General features: G+C 39.6%; 3 protein-coding genes across 6 annotated transcripts; all 3 read left to right on the forward strand.

Moving 5' to 3' along the window:
• Positions 1 to 1,506: 1,506 nt before the first annotated feature.
• kif2c (kinesin family member 2C) lies at positions 1,507 to 8,792 on the forward strand. Of its 4 annotated transcripts, none has more exons than XM_015956969.3 (23): positions 1,507 to 1,616; positions 1,774 to 1,853; positions 1,928 to 2,022; positions 2,190 to 2,291; positions 3,138 to 3,186; positions 3,273 to 3,308; positions 3,701 to 3,823; positions 4,005 to 4,124; positions 4,269 to 4,363; positions 4,438 to 4,533; positions 4,601 to 4,655; positions 4,769 to 4,931; positions 5,053 to 5,143; positions 5,215 to 5,278; positions 5,441 to 5,532; positions 5,624 to 5,766; positions 7,162 to 7,375; positions 7,477 to 7,587; positions 7,720 to 7,787; positions 7,902 to 7,980; positions 8,058 to 8,135; positions 8,212 to 8,305; positions 8,474 to 8,792. In XM_015956969.3, the coding sequence occupies exons 1-23, from the start codon at positions 1,591 to 1,593 to the stop codon at positions 8,533 to 8,535; spliced, it is 2,136 nt and encodes a 711-aa protein (XP_015812455.3). In that variant the 5' UTR covers positions 1,507 to 1,590; the 3' UTR covers positions 8,536 to 8,792. The 4 variants fall into 4 exon arrangements, with proteins under 4 accessions (XP_015812455.3, XP_015812456.3, XP_015812457.3 ...); XM_015956970.3 differs by having other exon boundaries at positions 4,008 to 4,124; XM_015956971.3 differs by lacking the exon at positions 3,273 to 3,308.
• A 508-nt stretch (positions 8,793 to 9,300) lies between these two features.
• Positions 9,301 to 13,973, forward strand: selenot1a (selenoprotein T, 1a). Its single transcript, XM_015956973.3, has 6 exons — positions 9,301 to 9,494; positions 10,323 to 10,433; positions 11,948 to 12,074; positions 13,007 to 13,094; positions 13,228 to 13,395; positions 13,466 to 13,973. The coding sequence occupies exons 1-5, from the start codon at positions 9,361 to 9,363 to the stop codon at positions 13,350 to 13,352; spliced, it is 585 nt and encodes a 194-aa protein (XP_015812459.1). The 5' UTR covers positions 9,301 to 9,360; the 3' UTR covers positions 13,353 to 13,395; positions 13,466 to 13,973.
• Positions 13,974 to 15,492: 1,519 nt separating this feature from the next.
• Positions 15,493 to 17,865, forward strand: LOC107383996 (uncharacterized). The gene is made up of 4 exons (XM_015956974.3): positions 15,493 to 16,197; positions 16,297 to 16,431; positions 16,509 to 16,627; positions 16,719 to 17,865. The coding sequence occupies exons 1-4, from the start codon at positions 15,918 to 15,920 to the stop codon at positions 17,838 to 17,840; spliced, it is 1,656 nt and encodes a 551-aa protein (XP_015812460.3). The 5' UTR covers positions 15,493 to 15,917; the 3' UTR covers positions 17,841 to 17,865.
• The last annotated feature ends 453 nt before the right edge of the window (positions 17,866 to 18,318 follow it).

Here is an 18,318-nt window from a genome sequence, read left to right on the forward strand (position 1 = left end):
AGAACTGGGCTGTACACTCAGACAAAACAAAACAAAACTAAGTACAGAGACTTTTCTAGAGGCATGAAACCAGAGATCGTAACACTCTCCCTGTTAAGTTACAAAACACACCATTTTGTAACCAAAAACAGAAGGCACAAGATGGTACAATAAGGTACTTACAATCTGGACAAACCATCTGCAAGAATGTTTTCCCGTCCCTTTTTTTGTCGTATGTCCAATGAGTTTTCCTGCATGATTAAGGCCCACCGCATGAGGCACTGGTTGTCGTTATACATACGCGAGAGGAAAACAAGTGGGTTATGATCCGTATAAACCGTTATAGGAGGTGAACTGGATCCTAGATACACATGGCCGTAGCACTAACCATAATCTAACCCTTATATGTCATGTTGGCGCAACGTCCTGACATGTGGAGAAAACTGAAACTTACTAATAAATGTTTGAGAGGCAACAAAAATAGAAAAGAGAATGTAAAAAGTACAATAGAATATAAATTTGAAAAATAGTAAAATAAAAAAGAAAGAAAAGATACAATCCACAAATAGAAGTCGGAGAGCAAGAACAAGTCAGCAGGAAAGGAGAGATGAACATAAAACATACCACGTGGTCAAACTGAGACTAATAAACAAATAAACAAAATCCAGAAAGTCTTTGATTTCACAAAATTACTGTGATTATGTGTTTCTTTGTTTGGGCTGTCAATTTCAAATAGTTTTTAATGTATGGCTATCAGTTCAGCATCGTGTTTCCGTTGAGATTTTCATTTTTGTTTTCCAGTCTCTGCCAGGAACAGTGCCACACCGTCTGGCTTCGCTTTTCACCTAACGTGCCAACAAGATCTCTGTGTTCTACTCTAAATGATCTGTTGGTAGTTTGTCACTCCAAATGTAAGTCCAGAGGTAACAGTGTGTTTGCAATTTTAGCCCTACACTCCCACTCGAGATCAGACAATCCACGATTTAGCGTTTTTATCTTGTTTTTATTGTGTTTTGATTTTCTAAAAAAAAGTTTTAACTGATTTTAATTGTTTTCTGTCTGTCATTGTGATTTAATTGAGATTTTACTTTGAAATTTGATTTAATCTTGTACAGCACTTTGGGCTTTCTTGGCTGGTGGTGGAAGTGTGCTTTGTAAATGAACATATTGAATTGATTTGAATTAAAGAACTATTGGATGAGCATCAATATAAGAACTGAGATAAAATGGGATCCATAAAAAATGAAGATGAGTGCCAACAACAACAACAACAATAATAAAAATACTACTACTACTACTACTACTACTACTACTAATAATAATAATAATAATAATAATAATAATAATAATAATAATAATAAGAAGAAGAAGAAGAAGAATGCGTAATTATATAATTTAAAAAAATAATAATAAAAGACAGAGAATCTTGTGATTCATCCATTTTCAAGTCCAGCAGAGGGCAAAAACACAGCGCAAAACTACCTAAAACAAATAAGAGAAGAAGAAAAACGGGACCGCCTACGAAATAGTCACGTGTCACGAGTCACGTGAGTATCTAACGTCTATGAAAGCCAATCACAGTCTGGGAATTAAGAAACAACGCAAGTTTAAATGTTTGGCGGTGACTCTCGAACTGTGTAAGTCGTTTTTCGTCTTTATGTAGTCAAAGGAATATTTTTGTAAGCGAAATACATTTTAGGTGTTCGTTTTAATCTGTGTTACTAAATTTGTGAATTAAAGGCGTCGGTTCTTCGGCAACGACGTTTTTCCTTTAGATTTTTTTTCTACCCACAGCAGCGGCAGGAAAACCAAAATGGACACCAACCTGGCTAAACTTTTAATCGGACTCTCTGTCCAAATTAGTCGCAGTGATGGTAAGATAATAACCTTTTTATGTTATTTATCTCTTTTTCGTGCCGTTAACGTTTTCCCACTTGTGTTTTAACAGGTCGAGTCCATTCATCGACGGTGAAAGCCTTTGATGCAGTGAAGAGCACAGTAATGGTGGAGTGGACCGAGAGGAACATCTGCCGTGGGAAGGAGGTCAGTCTCTTCATTTACTGTAAAAATTAGACTTTCAGTGTTTTAAGGTCATGTTAAAGTAAACTCCTTTAGTTTTATCAGTCTATGTGTAAATGATACTGATTTCAAGGCCTGTTTGAATACTTTGCTAAAGAAAGGTAGAGTAAACACATTTATTTATATTTTAGGTGGAAGTACGTGAGTTGTGCTCTCTGAATCCAGAGCTTTTAGAGCATGTAAACACCATCACAAACAAAGCTGCTCAGACAGCAACTCCTGTTCCAAGCAAGGTAAATGTTGCATTACTGATTATTCACTTCGCAAATAAGGGACAGATGCACACTATATTTAAACGATGTTGTTTTTATATTATTATGATATTCTTCTAGCATGGCAAAGCTGAGGGGATACAACATTTTGATGTTTTATGGTAAATGGTCTGTATTTGATAGTGGCTTCTGGAGCCCTAGAACCCCCTTCCCCCCAAGGTGCTTTAAAACACATTCACCTATACACACACTGGTGATGAGCTACACTGTAGCTACAGCTGCCCTGGGGCTCACTGATGGGGACAAGGCTGCCGTATATTGGCACCATCGATCCCTCTGACCCCCACCAGCTGGCACTGTGAGTTAAGTGCCTTGCTAATACTGCACGAACACCACAATGACACCGGAATGAGCGGGGATCTAACCTGCAACCGTCTTAAGGGGCAGCAGTTGCTCAAGGAGTAGAGCGGGCTGTCCAGTAATCGGAAAGTTGCAGGTTTGATCCCGGCAGAGAATGCTGCTGGTATGTGCATGGGCAACATGCATAACCTCCCTGCCTGCTGGTGGTGGTCAGAGGGACTGGTGGCGCCTGTGCTTTGAAGCCTTGCTTCTGTCAGTACTCCCCGAGGTAACTTTGGCTATGGTGTAGCTCATCACCATCAGCGTGTGAATGGATGAAGGATTCACTGTTGTGTAAAGTGATTTGGAGTCCTCTAGCTCTGAAAGATGCTATACAAGTGCAGGTCATTTTTCATTCACCTCCCAATTATGGTGCAGACACCCATCTCCTCTGCCACAGTCTTGGTTTTACGCTTAATTGCATCTAGTGTTGATGCAGGATTTTTCAAAAATATCCTCCTCTTGCAGAAATATGAAGGTCGACTCCGCTCTTCCAGGATTCCTGGTCCACTCCCCTGTATGTAAATATAAAGAAATTTATTTCTCTATTTTAGATCAACACGTTCAGCACCTGAAACTGTAACCACTTGTTTTATTCCAAAGCCTCTGCTTCAGTGATCCCAGTGGGTGAAGAGTCAGGTTGGCAAAATATGACGTTCCAGTCTCTGGAGATGGCAAAAAAAAAAAAAATCACAAATCTGCTGGAAATTAAATCCTTTCGGTCCAAATTTTCCTGAACTATTTGCTGTGTTTTCACGAGACACCAGGCTGCTTTTGGGAAATTCTGGGCTTGTACAACTAGTCATGTCTGTCAGAAAATCAAATGATGCACCTTGGGCAGCACAGTTCTATTAGTACGTCCTGTTTTAAATTTACGAAAATGTTACCCCCCCCCCCCCACACCCACCCCAATCAACTTTCTGTACCTGCACTAATCACTCACGCTTAAATCTTTTCCAATCTAAACCTTTGTAATTTTTTTTAAGTGTTTAGTTTCTTAAGTTCGTCTCCTCCCCCTCTTTTGCTTCTAGTTGCCGCTCGGCCTCAGATGCGCCAGACCTGTTTTTTCCAGCAGCCATTAACACTTGTTCCATCGACTTCCGGGTCTTCTGCAGAAAAACTGGATCTCAAGCCATCGCCAGCCATAAGCTCTGGTGTGTAAACATTTTGAAACTGCTTTTAAATCTGATTAAATCAACATTTTTGATACAAATTGATACAATATTACCACTCCCAACAGTCTGACCTTGAATTTAGTTTTTTTTATTTTTTATTTACACATAACTTTATCTTGTGTGGTATCAATCTGGTTATTTTTGTTTCCAACCCACGTAGCAGCTGCTAATCGACATTGTCAAGAAAACGATTCTAAACCAGCCCCGCCGCAGCATTTTGTTAGTGAGGCAGTAAAAGCAAATGAACCTGAGAGAATGCCTCCTCCGTCTTCATTCAAAGGTTGGTAGTCAGTCTTGGAATTATATTTTAAAAAACACACACAAATCCCAAAAAACCTTTGCATGTTTAGGATTTTCAGAATAAAGTTCAGCGTGTTGGTATTATGTCCTGTAAGTTTTTAAGCTCTGCTATTTTGATCTCCAGGTGGAAGAAAATCCGTGGCTGCCCATGAACTAAACAAAGGCAACAAAAGGCTGTCAACTGTCAGATCAGTTGACCTGCTGACCAAAAAGGGGAAGGTGATTATTTACAAAATTTCTTTTTATTTCCTCTTCTGAAGATTAAAACCATCTTCTTGATAATTTCCTTTTAGTTTTTAGAAGCATCTCGACCAAACCAGAAGTTTTACGACATGATCCAAATGTTCAGAGAGACCATGGAAATAACCCCCGTAACAACCACTGACCTGGTGAGTTGATGCTCTAGAGATACGTTAGGTTTGTGGTCATTCATTTACTCTTTTTCATCTCCTACAGATTGAGCCCCGAAAAATATGTGTCTGTGTTCGCAAGAGGCCCCTAAACAAGCAAGGTAGGTCTGAAGTGCTTTATAGGGTCTGATGAGAAGCTTCTAGAGATCAGATGTTGTGTTCTGGTGTTAAACCAAAAACAAATCAATGCTCCTGCCTGCTTTATGCCTTTCAGAGGTCACAAAGAAGGAGATAGATGTGGTTTCTGTACCTGGCAAGGGCACTTTACTGGTCCATGAGCCAAAGCATAAGGTGGACCTTACCAAGTACTTGGAAAATCAAGCCTTCCACTTCGACTTCTCTTTTGATGAAAGCGCTACCAATGAACTGGTCTACAAGTAAATTCTCCATTTATTTATTGATTTTTACTTTTCAATTGTCAGGAATTTGCATTTTTTTTCTTCTACCAACAAAGTCAATCAATGAGCGAAGCTTTGTGCACTTTTCTTTCCTCCATAGATTCACTGCTCAACCTTTAGTGCAATCCATTTATGACGGTGGCATGGCAACCTGTTTTGCCTATGGGCAAACAGGAAGTGGTAAAACCCACGTAGGTATCACTTGATCAGCCTGCGTGTCCAGAACAGAATTTTATTGTTAATGTTTTCACTTGTTTTGCAGACAATGGGGGGCGATTTCACGGGGAAGCAGCAGAACAGCTCTAAAGGGATCTACGCCTTGGCAGGTGGGACAAGAATCAGATTCTTGTGAGAATTTTAAAATAAAGCTGCTTAAACTTTAATTACTTCAAAGTTGCACATGCATTTGAATCTCTAGAGCATTTGGAACATATGAATTGGTTCCCTTAACTACATACTTTCTCATTATGTCATCTATTTTTTTGTAGCCCGAGATATTTTCACCTATCTCAACCACAAGACGTACACTAATCTCAATCTCTCTGTCTACGTCAGCTTCTTTGAGATCTACAACGGCAAGGCAAAGACCATTTTCAACTAGAGTACATTTCTTCTTAAAAAAAACAAAGTTTGCTCAAATGTTTTGTTACAAATTAAACTTTTCAACTCAGGTGTACGACCTGCTCAACAAGAAGACCAAGCTGCGGGTTTTAGAGGACGACCGGCAGCAGGTGCAGGTGGTCGGACTGGAGGAAGTGTTGGTGTCTTCAGCGGAGGATGTCATCAAGATCATAAAGATCGGCAGTGCATGCAGGTACTTCAGCCATTCTCCTGTGTAATTCTACATTGGACTTGTCTGCTTTTGCTCAGGGCACAATTTGTACAAAAATAAATGAGGAAAAAGAAACAAGATAATCACCAAATAGCTCCAGATTCCTATAACAAAAGGCCAGTACACTTGCTCTTAGTTTATGGCCCAAAGGCTGAGATTTTACTCATTTAAGCCTAACCAATACAGACCCAAATTAACCAAAATCTTGCGACTATTGACGGCAAGAATTATACATTGGACTTTATAACATAAAAAAAACATGTTTTTGTGACGTTCACAAAATGTTACATATTTATTTTGTCCTGTCAAGCGGTGCTGTAGGAGTGTACACTAGCAACGTGTCCTCAGAGATGATTATTTATCAGCGTGAGGAACTTGTTTCCACCCATTTCTACCTTGTTTATAAACAGTTTATTTACAGGTCCCATCAGTAAGTGTAATAACTGACCCAGCCACGGCGATCAGAGGTGCGCTGCAACCCCCCCGACCCACTCTCGCAGCAATCAAGGGCAAGCTGCGCGTGTGTATTTAGCACATTTTGCAGTTTTTAGCGGCTCAGGAGCCTGCAGGTACAGAGTGTACCTCTCACTCTGGTTAATCCAAGAGGGAGCCGGCTCATAGAGCCGTTTCTTTTGGACCGACGCATCACTACATCATTCCCTTTCCTAACGTCCTGAAGGACGGTCCGGAGCGCAGGCGGAGTGTTTTTGGTAACCTTCAGGAAATGTTGACGACCGTTATCCAGAACGTAGCTAATGGTTACCAGAAATGTTTCTATGTTGTTCATTATGTACTCTTTAAGATTTAAAGTCAATTAAGAGGTCTGAAAAGCTGTTGGGAATAGTGACGATGTCTCTAACGCTGTGGGAGGAGCACTTGATTTGCAATTCGGGGGAGCAAATAATCTGCTTGTTTTGCTTTTATAATCGTTCAAAACTCTGATCGTAATTGGGATTAAAATTCGATTAACTGAACAGCCCTATTCTGTTCATTTACATGGTAACGTAACTTCTGTGAGTCGCACGTTCAGCCTAGTGTGATGTCATCAACAGGCGCAGAAGCCGGCCAGAAGGAAACATGGCGTTTCCCAGGGATTTAGACCCACACCCTATGTACTTGAGACTCAATTTTATGGTCATATGTTACGAAGCCGCCAATAGTTTTCATAAATTAGACGTAATTTTATTCATTTAACAACATTTTGATGGTAATAGTAAAACTACACCTTGTCACTTTAAAACAACTTTCCAAATTTCCAACAAGTGCATTATTATAAACTTTTGATGACAATAAATGCCATGTAATAAAACATTTTTAAGTAAGATAAATGATTTTGTGTTTAGTGCTTGAGGCAGAAATGGCTTTTCTGTCTTCCAGAACATCTGGACAGACCTCGGCCAACGCCAACTCCTCGCGTTCTCACGCAATCCTTCAGATTATACTGCGTCACAACGACCGTGCTACAACACTGTACGGGAAGTTTTCATTGGTCGACTTGGCCGGCAATGAGCGCGGCACAGATGTTAGCAGCAATGACCGCAGCACTTTGGTTGAGACTGCAGAGATCAACCGCAGCCTGCTGGCTCTCAAGGTACATTATATTTATGTGAGGTTGGGTCATGTCACCCTAACATGTTGAACATGGTATATTCTCTGAAAAGATCCTAAATCAACCTTGTGTCCATTCTGTAGGAGTGTATCCGTTCCCTGGGAAAGAATAGTGACCACATTCCTTTTCGCATGAGCACTTTAACCAAAGTGCTCAGGGATTCTTTCATTGGAGAGAAGTCCAAGACCTGCATGGCAAGTCCGAAAGAATTGGCGTTTTTACATTTAATTCTGCCGCACCAGAAAATGCTTCTCAAGTCGGCACATTTGTTGATGTGTTAAAGAGTTTCCTTTAATAGAATTTTTTGCTTCTGCTGCCTTATTCAGATTGCAATGGTGTCTCCAGGAATGGCTTCTTGCGAGTACACGATGAACACACTACGTTATGCAGACAGGTATACATTTAAAGTAAAAAGTTCCAGTCTGATTGGAAGTCATTGTCTGTGATGCTTTATTAGAAATGTGGAGGTGTGGGACATGAAGGCTTGAAACATTTTGTTCTGTGACAGAGTCAAGGAGCTCAATGGCAATTCCAAAGCAACCGAACCATCTAAGGGAAAAGAGGAACTGAGCAGTTCCTCAGAAGATGTAAGCTTGTATCCTGTTAAGAAAAAAAAAGTTTATATTTTGTTGAAACTTTAGCTCATGTCTTTTGTGTGTCGCAGGAAAACGTGGACCACAGTGTGTTTGATGCCATTTCTCGGGTGACAGAGTTGGAGGAGAAGGTTTATGCTGATTTGAAGGTACCATTTTTGTTTTTTTACAGCACACTTTTTAAAACTTCATTAAAGGTTCACTTATAAAATTACTGTTCTTCAGAGGGCAAATGTGCTTGTTCAAGAGATGGATAGCATCTCCTACAACATAGAGGAAGGACTTCCTTGCTTATTGGCATATTCCCAGGAGCTGATGGGTTTGTATCGCCTTTAATATTTTCAGCCTTTTTTAGATGGTTAGAAATTCTGTGGTATGAAGCTTATAGCCTTTTGTTTTGTCTAAAATGAGCATGCTAAATATCAAGTTATTAGAAAACTAAAATATGTTTGAATTCTTTTGTGTGTTTTTTTTTTTAATTATACAGACAATATCTTGATGCTGCAATCTGCTGTAGACCAAGAGCAACAAGCAACACAGACTCACTGAAACGGCATAAAACTTCTCAGAACACATTTTAATTTTTTTAATTTTTATCAGTACTAGTTTTATTATATTTTGTCTTCAATAAAGTTGATTATCTTTTGAAAACATTATTCTTGTATAATTTCAAAGCCAACAGCTGTACACTTATGTTTTCTGTGCGAATGTTTGTATTCTACTGCTCCACAAGGCAATTATTGAATGTTTTAACTTTTTCATGAATATAAGGGTGTTTTAAAATAAAGCAAATTTTAAGAAACTAATTGGAACTGAATGGATGATTCCTTGTTAATTTAAAAAGTAATAAATGTGTAAGATAATTTATTTGGCTTATATTACAGTGATGCATCTTAATGGCTTCTCTTTTTCAGTTTGTCATTTTCAGAGTTTTGTTATATTTTGAAATTAACAACTCATTCTGCATGATTAGTTGAATCTAACCAAAAGTTTCCATTTTCCACCAATGTGCAAAGGAAAAAGGTCAAGTTGGGTACACAAGAGTCAAACCATGATGATGGGCATGCATCTCATCAAATTCCAACCAAAGGAATTTGTCAGGCATTTTTTGATTATCAGTTTTTGATGTTAAATTGTTATAACAAACGTTTCCTTAAAAATAAAATGTTCAATCCTTCAGATACGTTTCAATTACTGATCAGAACATTTTAAATTAAACGAATTAAAATGTCAAAATCAATGACGTTTGGGTTCATGTTGTTTGAACATCCAAACACTAGGTGGCGCTATGTGTCCTTTAGAGTGAGGAGGAAACACCGGATTAGCCTGCCCTGAATTTAAGGTCTGAGGAAACTAACGCTGGACTTTACGGAGATGAAGTGGTTGCGTTTTGCGCTCCTCGCTTTGGGGCTTTTCTCTCTGTGCTGCGCCACGACCGGTGACAGCAGCGGTCTTAAAAAGATGAAGATGCAGTTTGCTACGGGTCCTCTTCTTAAGTTTCAAATTTGGTAAGAAAAATATGCGACAAATACGAGAAATTTGGCGAGTCATCGCTAGCTAGCTAAACTCAAATGCTAACAGCGCCGAGGCCGAGAAATGTTAGTTTATGTGAACATGTAAAATAAATCTATTACTGTCAACAATCCACAAGTGTTCAAGCAGAAGACATTTTTCCCAATTTAGATATTTGACTGTCCATTTAAACATGGTTCCACGTTACTTCCGCATCTATTAAATCCTTTAGCCATTCGGTTTCAAGCTAACCCATCCTTTATGTATGGACCAATTGTCTCTTGTCCTGAGTAAATTTAAGTAACTTTGAGGCCTTGTGTATTAAGAAAATATGTATCTTGAAGCTTAGTCTGTTGAACCAAGTCTTGTGTTGCAAAAAATGTCATCAAGAGCCGGGTTTAAACCTTTCCCTGGTTGTGCGACTGAACAACATCCGTAAATTTGTGTAATTTGAGTTCTTCCCACCAATAAACAGTAAAGTTACACTTGAAAACAAGCTGCAGATGAATTTTTGAAAATCCTGGTGATGGCAGTAAATGATACGACAGGTTTTCGAATTTTTTAACCTAATTTTATTTTCAACTGTATCAAATAATCACGAAACTGAACTCTAAGATAACATTTGTATTTTAAAGTGTTAATACATTTAAGAATATGCATTTGAAACATAACATGCCACCAAATCTTCTAAATGTACACATAAAATAATGTTCCCTGCTAAAATAGGAAAGACGTTTACTTCCTAAACTACAGATTAAGTATGTGGATGAGTGCTTTCCACTGGGTTGGTGTAACTGCTCAACACCGTTTCTTTCCTTACACAGCATTTCCTGAGGGTACAAGCGGGTGTTTGAGGAGTATACGCAGGCCTTGAACCAGCGGTACCCAGACATCCGCATTGAAGGAGAGAATTACCTTCCCATTCCCCTCTATCGGTAAGAACGACCGGGTCTCTGTCTTAACAAATGGATTTAGTCCAGCTTTGTTAAAGTGGTCTGAAAGCTGTTCTGGATTAGTTCTAATTTGTCTGACAGAGTAATGTTCTCATGCTGCAGCTTTTCTGGCCATGGGTTTGGAAATGCTACTTGTAGCAGAGTAAAATCCCTGTCTGTAGAGTCATCTCTCTTTATACTGAGATGGGTGTCTTACACGTTATTTTCATATGTTTCACAATGTTATTTGTGCCACCTTTTTTTCAGGTCGGTATACTTTGTGGTCTAAAAAGTACATTGTAGCTTTTTATATCTTAGAAAGATGTAATAGGAATATTTTTGTCAAGTTATAATTGTCATAGTCTTATAATTGAATTATCTTTTAAATATTCAGCAAATAATTTTAGGAAATGTGTTACACTAGCTTGGTCACACACTCGTAATTAAGTAATAATCTGAGGGGTTTCATAGTTTCAAACTCTTAAGACTATAAATACTTTTCATTATTGGAAGGACTTGTGAGGCTGGTTTATTAAGTTTCAGATGTTAAAGTTAAACACAGTTTTTTTTTTGTTTTAGTTAATCAAATAGGACATTTTTAATGAATACACAAGAGATGAGCTATTTGGAGATGGCTATGGCATCATATTACATGTTTTAAATTCTCTGGCTTGGTTTTCTTAAGAATTATGGTTTTGAAATCATTCCTCAGATGCTCCACCAGTAGAATAATCTGTCCATAACAGAATATGCATCCCCAAAAACAAAACAAGACAAGAAAGATGATCATGTGGAATGGAGTTTTACCTCAACTCTAGTCTTCTGAGATTCTGCACTATACATGACAAGCAAGACAGGAGGCTAATTAATGGATTAAATAACAAAAATCCTTGTGTACTTCATAAAAAATTATTCTAGTAATGAACTGTGCAAGAGGAGGAGGAACCGCTGTGGTAGATGTCCAGTTATTGCCTCTATAGGGTGGTGGAGAATGTCCGTGGAACTTCAGATCCAGCCTGATGACCTGGTGAGCTCTAATGACTGGGCGGCTGTGGCAGAGGAGTTAAGTGCCTACCCTGTAACCGGAGGGTTGTAGGTTTCTGTCTCATCTGTTGCGGAGGGACTGGTGGCGTCAGTGTTCAGCAGTCTCGCTTCTGTCAGTGTGCACCAGGGCAGTTGTGGCTAGTGTATCTCATCACCACAAGTGTGTGAATGACCAGGTAGTTGCAAAGTACCTCAGGGGTTGTAGAACCCTAGAATGAGCTATATAACTCAGGTCATTTGCTTTTTTGCTAACCAACCAGACACATCACACTACAGAGGAAGGCAGCGCTGATGGATGATGTTTGCAAATTGTTAGTGAATATCTGGCTTCTGTTCACTATGTAGGCCAAGCTGAGATATTAGGACACTAATGCTGGAACACAAGCAGAGTTCATTTTGTAAATATGCCAGTCATAATTTATGGATAATATCTAAGAAATCTGTTTCTGACTCATTTGTTTTATTTTTCACAGACACGTTGCATCCTTCCTGTCTGTGTTCAAACTGCTGGTGATTGGGCTGATTATTATCGGCAGAGACCCATTTGCCTTCTTCGGTATGCAAGCCCCAGGGATCTGGGAGTGGGGCCAGGGAAATAAGGTGAGAGTACCTGGAAGGTCGCAAGCGTTTATGGCTCCTTGCTGTAATTTTAACATAAGGGGGTCCTGCAAAGTCTTGTCACCTTTTTGGTTTCATTTAACTTCACCTTTTAAGACTGTAGAAGCAGAGAAAAGTGGTCTCCAGTTAGTTGTATTTTTAACTCAACAACACACCCACCCCTACCTTCCTAATGAAGTAAAGCCCAATGGATTTCATTAGGTGCTTAATCACAGCCTTGCTAGTGTGTTGTTTTGCTTGAATTGTTGTCCCCAGGGTTATAGTTCTGCTAATGGCTCAAAGGAATGGTTTTAACATATAATGCAGCGATGACTACTTTTGAATATTTAACATAAATAAATGCATGCAAATTTTTCACTATGTCAACAGTTATCAATAAGTCTAGAATCAGAGAAATGAAATCTGACCTACTTGCTTCAGAGCCTGCACTCTAATCCCATTAACCAATAAGGGAAGCTCGTGCAGTGGGATGCATGTGTCACTTGCAGGAGTCGGCCTATTTCTGAGAACAATGAAGAAAGAAACCCAAGTGTGCGGTCTGATAAAGTCACATAAAAGGACCCGTAGACGTTGAGCAACCTAAAGATGGGTTCAAACGATCAATTAAGCGTATTGAATGGAGATGAATTATTAAAGATCAGGAACATGTTTTATTTTTTCCTACACTAAAATTAGTTAAGGTGATACAACAATTGATTTATTTTCCCAGCAGCACTTCCCATGCATCATTTGCTTTTTAAACTTTTGTGCTGGCTGCAGCTTAATGGACCCCTGTGTGTTTTTTAAAAAGCTCTTGTTCATCTTTCTCTCTGCTCTTAAGTGCTCTTTCATGGTTGTATAATAAGTGTTTTTGGGGATCATGGGAAAAGTGTGAAATAATTGTTGTTTAGACCGTTTAACCCATTTTTTTTCAGATTTATGCCTGCATGATGGTGTTCTTCTTCAGCAATATGATTGAAAACCAGTTAATGTCAACAGGAGCATTTGAAATAACGTTAAATGGTGAGTATTTCCTTCACATCATGATCTCCGTGAATAATCCCAGTTGAATTGGACCCGAGTTGTAGAGCAAAAACACAAAAAGATCTTTTGAACGATAGAAAATATTTTTTATTGTATACATCTTCTTTCGTAGATGTACCAGTCTGGTCAAAGCTGGAGTCGGGTCACCTGCCTTCCATGCAACAGCTTGTGCAAATCCTCGACAACGAGATGAAAATGAACGTTCACATGAATACAAGACCACACCCCCACTCCTAACCCTACTTTTTAAATCCCTGGCTGGAGCTGAAAGCCCCTCCATGTGAGTAGAGATCATATTAGTGGACCACCAGTAGACATATTTATTTCATGATGACTCTCTCACTGTCTAGGTTTGAGGTGGGTTTCTCTCGGGCTGTGAAGTGATGTTTATGAACGTCTGGGCTGAAAGCAGGAAGACTGCTAGCACAGACGGGATGCCCCCCATCACTCTTCACTGCGCTCCGAAGAGATGTCCTGCCCCTGACGCCAGAGCGGGATCCATGGCAACAGTTTTAGCCAATCTGATCTTTTCTTGTACTATCTATACTACTGCTGATTTCATCCGGACAATCTAGTAAGAAGAGATTTAACATTGGTTGTTGTAGTCATTAACTTGTTGCATATATTTCATGTATGTGAATTAAATAATAAAAAAGAAATGTTGTCATTTGTACCAATGAGCCATACGTAGAATTTTAAGTTAAATAAAAAAAAAAAGTAGGTAAAGTGTAGAATACCCATCATGTAAGATCTGTTATCATTGTGAAAATGTTGGTGAAATGTCTTGGAAAGATTTCTGAATAATTTTTATATTTACTTACTTTGGATGAGGCAGATTAATAAAACAAATTATAACGACGTGACTGAGTCTGTTTTGGAGTGTTCTAATGAATAAGGAGCAAAGGTTCTAAGTGGACCAACTTGTCTCTATGGTTTTAACTTTGGGCCTTTAAATTTCAACAAGGAGTTTTTATTTTACTGGAACACATACGTACCCATGCTGAAGTTTGCCTGTTGTCCATTCAATAAGAAGACAAACACTTTTTTATTCCGCAGGATTCCAACACCAGCGTTTTATGGGCAGGAAAATGGTGAAAGTGTAAAGCTCTCAGCTCCAGTCCTACAGGAAGTTTCTGGTTCCTGCGTTAGTCAAACACTTACCAATGTAGCATAAATTCACACAAACACTTCACATATCTTCAGTGGAGCAGTAGCTGTATAGATATTCTAGGGTGTTGGCTAGGGGCGACGGTGGCACAGGAGTTAAGTGCTCGCCCCGTAATCGGAAGGTTGCAGGTTTGAGCCCCGCTCAGTCTGTCGCTGTCGTTGTGTCCTTGGGCAAGACACTTAACCCACGTTGCCTGCTGGTGGTGGTCGGAGGGACCGGTGGCGCCAGTACTCGGCAGCCTCGCCTCTGTCAGTGCACCCCAGGGCAGCTGTGGCTACATCGTAGCTCATCCCCACCAGTGTGTGAATGGGTGAATGACTGATTGTGTTGTAAAGCGCCTTGAGAGGTTCCATGACTCTAGAAGGTGCTATATCAAATACAGGCGATTTACCATTTAAAAGAAATTACTACTGTATTTTGTTTGCAATGACATATTGCCCCCAATCAGACTGGAGCACAGCTCGAAGTAGCTTGCAAAGGACATAAACACATCAGTTACAATGCAGACCACCATTTTATTTGTTTTTTTTTTCAGTGACCATAGCAAGAGGATAAATCAAGCCTGAGGGATGACTAAACACGGTCATAAGGACCGCAACATCCACTGTAAAGTATTTAGAACTCTATTTGTCAACTTTTTAAAATAAAAAGACCCAAATGCAATTTTTTTTGTCAAATAAAGAATGTCATGTTACGATCAGAACACGTGTGAGGTTTTAACTCAAGTGTTTTAATTGTATAAACTAAAAACAACTAAACTGACTTTCTGCAATTCACTCCCTTCTCATATTTCAGGGGAAAAACTTTTATTGCTCATGTTTGTAGTTTTATCTAATTAAATTATATGACCACAGGGGGGCAGTGTTGATACTTTTAAAACACTGATATTTGATTTCCTCCCATTTTAAACTTTAGGCGAAGAAGTATTTACAACATTGTTTGTCAAACTGTTCTAAATAAATTCTAGTGGAGGATCATATCATTCCTGCATCCTCATTCATTAGCTGATAAATAGTTATAATAAACACTTTTAAATACAACTTCAGACATCTACTTTAAAATATTAAAGATCAACTTTTGACTGTTACATGCTTATTAAAAATAATTTATAGGCCAACTTATATTTTTTTTAATTGAGTGGTAAAAGGATCTTGAGGTCTTTCGTTTTTGTGAAAAACCAACTTTTGTTTGTGTAAAATTTGTTTTCAAATACATATGAATTTATAGACTAGATTTAAATTATAAGAAATAAAAAGTTATGGAAACATAAACCCAGTTTATTAAATAGATCTATGTGTGCTTTTAGTTCATATCACAGCATTAACATGATAATTTGCATTGTTTTTTTATTAGCTGTTTTTTGACTTAGGTTATTTATGTTATTATTTTATTTAAAGATTTTAATAATCTTTTAAATGAATAAACACTGAAAAAAAATTCTGACCACAAGTCGTCCCGCACGTAATTGTGCACAGGTGCAACCAGTAATAGTAATTACCAATCAATTTCTTTGCCGGCATTTGATTGGTTACCGCGGCACCTGCTTCCTTGATTGCAGAAAACGGGACCGTTAAATACTCGCAGCAAACGACTGAAGGGCAGTACTACTTTCCCAGATATTCCACAGCGACATCATGGGTAAAGACAGAAGGAAGAGTACCACTGGCTGCTTGGCTGCAGCTTTTATTCTTGGATGTTACTTGGTGCAAATGGCAGATTGCCTTCGACTGACAAAAAGCGAGAGACTATCAGCGCGAAAACAGTCTGATGTGACCTCCAAGATTGGCGTTCAGGAGGGCTCCATTGTGTTCGGGGAAGATTTTGAGAAGGAGTTGCAAGACACAGATGGAATCAAGAAAGCCTCTTCCAATGCTTCTGTGGAGGATGAATCAAATTATCAAGCAGATTTTGCAGGTAAGTAATTTCATTTTTAGGCTTTATATCTTCAATGATAAATTCTTAAGTTAAGTAAATAAAATTCCTTCATTGGCCATCAAAATCTCATTCTGACAGGATGGACCAAGCCAGAAATTGACGATCCTTATAAAGAGAAATGGAACCGTATGGCAACATCTCTACACTGTTTTAAGGACTACATGAAGTTTAGATCACTTGGACCAGGGGCATCTCAGCTCTCTGTGGATCAAGGTAAACTGAAATGGGTCACTGAATTTACTGATCAATTGCACAAGCTCCATGGATTGCATTTGTGATTTTCATTGCAGGAAATGAACCTCCAATGCCTTTATCTATGGTGCCCTCAAAGTGTGGCTACAAAATGCAAGGAAACCCTATGGCATTTGTCATGATGGTTCCATATGATGGCTGCAACATGATTCAGCAGGTAACTGGTTACTTTGTGTGTATAACTGACTTTAGGTTTGGGGAGGGGGAAAACTAAAAGCATGCTAACTGCCTGTATTCTTGTTTCCTAGGGTGACAAATACAGGCTACCACTGCGTTGGCATGGAAATCGAGTCTCTCTTTTGTGCCCCAAACGTCTACAGAAATATCAGTGGCTGCAGGACCCACAGGAGCCCCAAGTACCGCAGGAGCCCCAGTACCCACAGGAGCCCCAGTATCCAGAGGTGCCTCAACCACCGCAGTACCCACAGGAGCCCCAGTATCCAGAGGTGCCTCAACCACCGCAGTGGCCCCAGTACCTGCAGTGGCCCCAACCACCACAGGAGCCCCAGTATCCTCAGGTGCCCCAACCACCGCAGTGGCCCCAGTATCCACAGGTGCCTCAACCACCGCAGTACTCACAGGAGCCCCAGTATCCACAGGTGCCTCAATCACTGCAGTGGCCCCAGTACCTGCAGTGGCCCCAACCACCACAGGGGCCCCAGTACCCACAGGTTTCTCAGTATGTCATGTTGCCTTGGTATCTCCAAAAGCCACAGGACTCCCAGGATCCCCAGCTGCTCAATGACCCTCAATTGCCCCAGAATCCACAGATGCCCAAAGACCCTCAAATGCCCCTGTACCCGCAGATGCCCCAGTATTCTCTGCCTCCTCTGCCCTGGTATCTCCAGAAGCCAAAGGAGCCCTCTGTAACTCAAGCTCCCCAGGAAATGCAGGAGTCTGTTTATTCAGACCCGCTGTTGGCATATCTGTTCTCACTGGCAGCAGCTCAAGCATCAAATTCTCAAAATCCCTCTTTTCCTCAGCAATTTTCTTATCCCGTTCCCATTGCAACCAGACCTCCAACCACATCTGCACCTACAGTTGCCAGTATCTCCCAGGGCCCGTTTGACTCATACTTTCCTTGGCTATTTGGGTATCAGTTTCCAAACATGCCTCCCTTTTTCCCTCCCATTCCTCAGTATCCTAATCCCACACCTGCATATCCTAACCCCACACCTGTTTATCCAAGTCCTACACCAGGAAACCAAGTAACTCCCACTCCACAGTACCCAGATGTGAAGACAACCGCACCTCCTACAACTACTCAGACTCCGACAGCCTATCCTGTACAATTTTATCCACCTGAGTATCTGCCTTTTCTTCCAAATGGAAAGAACATCCCTAGTTGGGCTTTCTCCTTTCAAGATTGATATTCAATAAAATGTTTAAATTAAAGCTTTTGGTCTTTTCTGAAAGGTTTGATTCTGGTGTTTGAAATTTGCATTCCATGTGACGTGAATGTTGAATGGAAGTGGAATATTTAACCGAGTAGCCACAATTAAGACTGTAAAACCTGCTAAATTACCCTCTAGGTATAAATTTAAATAAGCTATTTAAAGGCTTTACTTAATCTGTAAGTATTACCATATCTGAGCTATGGTTTGGGTAACCCTTACTAAGAAGCTTACAACCATTTTGTGTGTATCTAAGAATGTTACCTGGTCAGTACAAAAGTAGGGGCTTAAGGGCAAATAGACATAAAATGTGCCATGTTATGGACATTTACTTGACCTTCCGTAGAATCTCACCCTTCTGTGTAATCCAGTTGGAATAGGCTGAAATTGCTGGGATCTACACATTTTTCCTAACTTTGGATATTTAGACTGCTTTAAGACTGTCTAATATTTT

This window comes from Nothobranchius furzeri, chromosome 11, assembly GCF_043380555.1.
Source record: "Nothobranchius furzeri strain GRZ-AD chromosome 11, NfurGRZ-RIMD1, whole genome shotgun sequence".
Lineage (NCBI taxonomy): Eukaryota > Metazoa > Chordata > Actinopteri > Cyprinodontiformes > Nothobranchiidae > Nothobranchius > Nothobranchius furzeri.

Coding starts and splice junctions, on each gene's coding strand:
- kif2c (XM_015956969.3), top strand. CDS start 1,591: ATGTTTGGCGGTGACTCTCGAACTGT. Junction 4,534..4,600: donor CCGTAACAACCACTGACCTG/GTGAGTTGATGC, acceptor CATCTCCTACAG/ATTGAGCCCCGAAAAATATG. Junction 8,136..8,211: donor AGGTTTATGCTGATTTGAAG/GTACCATTTTTG, acceptor ACTGTTCTTCAG/AGGGCAAATGTGCTTGTTCA.
- LOC107383996 (XM_015956974.3), top strand. CDS start 15,918: ATGGGTAAAGACAGAAGGAAGAGTACCACTGGCTGCTTGGCTGCAGCT. Junction 16,432..16,508: donor TCAGCTCTCTGTGGATCAAG/GTAAACTGAAAT, acceptor TTTTCATTGCAG/GAAATGAACCTCCAATGCCT. Junction 16,628..16,718: donor GCTGCAACATGATTCAGCAG/GTAACTGGTTAC, acceptor CTTGTTTCCTAG/GGTGACAAATACAGGCTACC.